At 43.3% G+C, this 5019-nt stretch overlaps 1 protein-coding gene across 1 annotated transcript; it reads left to right on the top strand.

Annotated features, from left to right (window-relative positions):
• The first annotated feature begins 3200 nt into the window (after positions 1-3200).
• LOC106881234 (uncharacterized) lies at positions 3201-3929 on the top strand. Its single transcript, XM_014931544.1, has one exon. The coding sequence runs from the start codon at positions 3201-3203 to the stop codon at positions 3927-3929; it is 729 nt and encodes a 242-aa protein (XP_014787030.1).
• The last annotated feature ends 1090 nt before the right edge of the window (positions 3930-5019 follow it).

The raw sequence follows: 5019 nt of genomic DNA on the forward strand, positions 1-5019 counted from the left end.
ATATATATATATATAAAGTTAGATAAGGCCAGTTTATCCGAATACCGAGGATTTTACGTTCATAGAGCGCTTAACTTTACGGCATATTATCAAATCTCAAAACCTGTTGGCTCAAGGCCCCTCTAGCGAGTGGCCTCTCTAGAATATGGAGGAGGAAAGACCTTGCTATTCAATGTCAACAACAGTGACAGCACCTCCATCAACGACGATGACGATAACAATAACAACATAAGTAGTGACGGCACCAACACCTTCGCTACCTCCAATGATGCTAACACCAACAGCGGCAGGACCAACAACAGCGGTATCAGCAACGCCCACACCACAGTACACACAGTACCGCCAAAACCCGACCACGGAAATACATCGGTTGCTCAGGTAACACATTCAAACAACGCCTCTCCAGCCACAGGTCCTCCTTCAGGATACCGGAAATGAGATACGTTACATCACTAGCCATCCATGTGTGGCAGCTGAAAGGCGACGGGAATCCAAGAAAATCTAGGTGTATCATCCAAGCTATGCATAGTTTTCAACACTTGGCTCCATGGAACAGAAAAGAACCACCGAGACCAATCTCACCACCATAAACTTCTTAGACGCCACGCTCGACTTGGGCTCCGGTACATACAGACCGTACCACAAGCCAAATGAGAGGCTAACGTACATCAACGCAACCTCCTGACACCCACCTATTGTGTTCAAAAACCTGGTGGAGGGTGTTAGCAAGAGGATCACGAACCTTTCCTCCAGCCCCCTACTATAACGAGGCTCTAGCTGCTAGTGGATTTAGTGAATTTTAATTATATTACTAAAATCCCTTCCATTTATAAGAAAATCTTCCTATTGATTTATATAAACTTTATTATTATTGTCTTCCATAATTTTCTAAAATTTTGGTTTTCGTTCCTATAACGTTACGTCGAGAATTTACTATTTAACAAAGACTTTCTTTCACCCGAGGACGTTGCTGAAATACTGCATTATTTTTAAGGATCTTTTGCATTTTGCATTAATGCAGACACACACACACGTACACACACACACACACACACACACACACACACACACACACACACACGTACACACACACACACACACACACACACACACACACACGTCTGTCTGTCTGTCTGTCTGTCTGTACTGTTGACGCCATAAGAATTTTATGAACTTTCGAGAAAATCTGAAATAATTCTTTTCTGGAATAGTGGATTTTGAAGCACACATAAAGGCATAAACGATAGCATGTAAATATTGGGTTGGAAAACCCTTTTGGATTGAGTCAAAGGCTGCTCGCGGGATTCGGACTCATATCTCCTGTAGACATGATAGGAGGCACAAAAAACTAACCAATGATATTCAACAGCTACACTTCAAATTAATTGAATGATGTCAGCAAATATCCAAGGAATCAAAGTTGTACATTACAAATCAGTCAAGCCAACCCTAACCCTAACCCTAACCCTAATCAGTCAAGCTTTAATTAAGCTAACTCAGCTAAAAGAGAGCAGAAAGGTCTGATAACAGGATAGACATTTGACCAGAGAGCAGAACATATTTATGTGTACATGAAAAGCTCTATTCAATAAGACCTGATGCCTACAGCCAGACCTGCCAAATATGAAGTCTGCAACACAAACGACCTAGCTTTTACGAGATCACGCACCAAACTCTGTTAGTTGACACTCGCATTCATTCACTCACTCACACTCTCACTCAGTCATTATATATTTTGCTCTCATCTTCACGTAGCTATTACAGAACCTGCGCAATCAAATATCTAAACAGAAGAACTTTCCTGCTCTACTTGTTCCCCCGTGAATAGTGGTGTCCGATACAACTTTTAGCAATAAACATATAATGAATCGAAAACAAAGAAAGTTTTCGTCCATTCTATTATCAAAATTTATTTATTGTTACCCTTTTAGTCACTAGCATATATTTTTATTCTAAGCAATATATGTATTTACATATGTAAGTAAATATATAGTTGTATACACACACACACACACACACACACACACACACACACACACACACACACACACACACACACACACACACACACACACACACACACACACACGCACACACATACATGTGTAGTGCAGTTACCTCCCTTGACGACGGGGTTAAACCAGTTGAATAATAGAGGACATAACACAACATTAAGGTTCAGAGACCCATCTCTTCCTCTTTCTGCATCAGGACACGAAACTGTGAAGACGTAACCTAACTGGCTTTCTCTCTCACACCACACGCCAGTAGCAGATAGGAGCTAACGCACAGGAGACCATAGCCACCACGCATCAAACCATTTTCATCCAGATTGTGTATATACGTGTGGCCACATTAAAGGTATTTGAAGTCGCAGCCTTGTTTTATATATTCTTTATACCGTGTTCCTGTCAAATGATATTACAGCCTTCTGAGTAGAGTCACATTAGATGGAATACAAACATCCATCTAAAATGGTGACTCCGACGTGTAAAACGCACCCGACTTTCCAGACCACTAAGCTAACTAAAATGTTAACCCGACGCAGCACACACCACAATTCCTTCTAAAATGGTGAACCCCGGACGAATTCTGACCTGTGAATACGTATTCCTCTTCCTCCTTTGCGACTTCGTTTACGCAACCTGACTACCACTCATCGTATATAGGTACATACCGCTGATGTCTCTCATCGATATATTGTCTTCTTCAGCAGAAAAGTTTGGCGCCAATTTCAAGCGGGAAACTGCAAATCATTTTCCTCCGGGTTGTAATCGAATTTACAACTTGGTCCTTTGCAGACATAGCATCCTAGGGGAATATTCTTCTTGCTTGTAAAAAGAAAAGAAAAAATAAATTATCCAGAATTTTTCCTCCAGAATTCACATCAATAACAAATTTTTCCTACGTGCCAGGCATGAGTTTCTTTCTCTCAGCTACCCGCATTATCCACGTGTTAGCCATGTTTTGTTCTGTATCCGTTAGCAAAGACTTCTATTTTCATCCTCTGCTACGCTCCCCCCCCCCCCAAAAAAAATAATAATAATAAAATTCCTAGTTCGCTGCTCGTCGTGTCTTCTTTCAACTAGGGTGTTTTGACTGCTATTTCTAATGGCGTTTCTTCCAGCCAGCTTGTTCTTCGTGACGTTCTGTTTTCCTATTATCGTCCAAGATGAGTCATTTTCCTTTGCCTCAATATCATGGAGATGCTAAGATGTGGCTTCATTTCTTCTAATATTCATTCGGTCCAGAGCAAACTACACATCGCTCTTACAGGCATTCCTTCTCCTCTCGCAATTTCAGTGCGAGTTATGATAACAGAAACTCCATCGGACATGACATACGAAACCGTCAAAGCTGAGGTTCTCCGGCGTAACTCTCCTTCAGTTGAGAGTAAATTTCGCACACTCTTGCAGGATAAGCATCTCGAGGACCGAACCCCCAGTTTTTGCGACGAATCCGAGAGTTGTCCGATAGCTCATATGAGGGGACAGGCATTTGTCAAACAATTATTTTTCTCGAGGATTCCTTCTAATGTCCACTCGATTTTATCTCCTATGATGGAACATACGGCCCTTGAACAACTCGCCGCCTCCGCAGACAGGATTATGGAATTTTCTGGTGCACCATCATCCGCAGATAATGTTGTCACTTCTTCGTCTTCCTCTCGAGATTGTACTACTTCTGCTTTGGACGACATACAATCCTCCGAAATCTTACGGGCCATTAGAGAACTGACCCGTCAAGTTTCACACATGTGCAGGAACCGTTCGTCTTCTAGGGATCATTCTGCAGCGAGGACCAGGTACCGCTCCTTCTCGGGTGCACGTGCATTTCCTGCCCCATCAATCTGCTGGTACCACAGGAAATTCAAGGACCAGGCTGACACGCGTACACAGCCCTGCTCTTATTCTTCACGGGGAAACTAGACAGGGAGGCACTGGGCATGTCAGTTGTCTCCCCCATCGATTCACCTTACCATGCCTTTTTTATCAGAGACGCCAATTCTTCAAAGTCCTTTATGTTGGACACGGGTGCCAGCTTAAGTGTCTGGACTCGAAGGTTTACGTCCACCAATCCTGGTCTTTCCTACATTTCTCTCTACGCAGTGAATCACTCCGACATCAAAACCTACGGACAAATCTCTCTTACCCTGGATTTATCACTCTGTAGGGATTTCAAGTGGATCTTCGCTATTGCGGACCTGCCCTGTCCCATTCTTGGTGCTGATTTCTTACACCACTATTCACTCATTGTGGACATTAGAGGACGCCGATTCATTGATGACACAACATCACTCTCCGTCTCTGGAAAGGATTCTTCTGTCCCTGTTGTGAGCCCTTCTTTCTTCGTGGCTGCTTCGGGTAACTCCTACCAACAGTCACGACCAAGGGACCTCTAGGTTTTTTTCCCGACTTCGCCGTTTGTCTCCAGAGAAACTCCAGATCATTCGTGGGCCGTTCGTGGGTTAGATTTTGTCTTCCCGTACGTCGATGACCTATTAATCGCCAGTGGTACTACAGACCAGTACCTCCAACACTTAACCCAGCTGTTCAAGCGCCTACGTTCCTATGATGTGACGATCAACCCGGCTAAGTGTGTATTCGGTTCTACCAGTTTGGAATTCTTGGGGCATCTCATTGATTCCGACAGTATTCGTCCGCTTCCATCTAAAGTGGAAGCCATCAAACGCCTGTCTCCTCCTGTTTCCTTAAAATAACTAAGAAATTTTATTGGTTTAATCAATTATCATCGCCGTTTCATTCCTAACTGTTCGGAGAAGCTGCTTCCCTTGACCCAGCTCTTGAATGATCAACGGAAAGAAAAGACTCCCAGATAACGCTGTCTACTACAGTCATCCAAGCTTTTGAATCTGTCAAATCTGACTTTGTTCAAGCATCCTTCCTCGCTCATCCTGTTGCGGATGCAAAGTTATCACTTACTGTTGACGCGTCATCATCAGCTATTGCCGGAGTTTTAGAGCAATCTTTCAACAGCCGAAGCCAGCCATTAGCCTTC

The sequence above is a fragment of the Octopus bimaculoides genome, chromosome 10 (genome assembly GCF_001194135.2).
Source record: "Octopus bimaculoides isolate UCB-OBI-ISO-001 chromosome 10, ASM119413v2, whole genome shotgun sequence".
NCBI lineage: Eukaryota > Metazoa > Mollusca > Cephalopoda > Octopoda > Octopodidae > Octopus > Octopus bimaculoides.

Bases quoted from the DNA above. Each gene is read 5' to 3' on its own strand.
- LOC106881234 (XM_014931544.1), top strand. From the start codon at position 3,201: ATGGAGATGCTAAGATGTGGCTTCATTTCTTCTAATATTCATTCGGTC.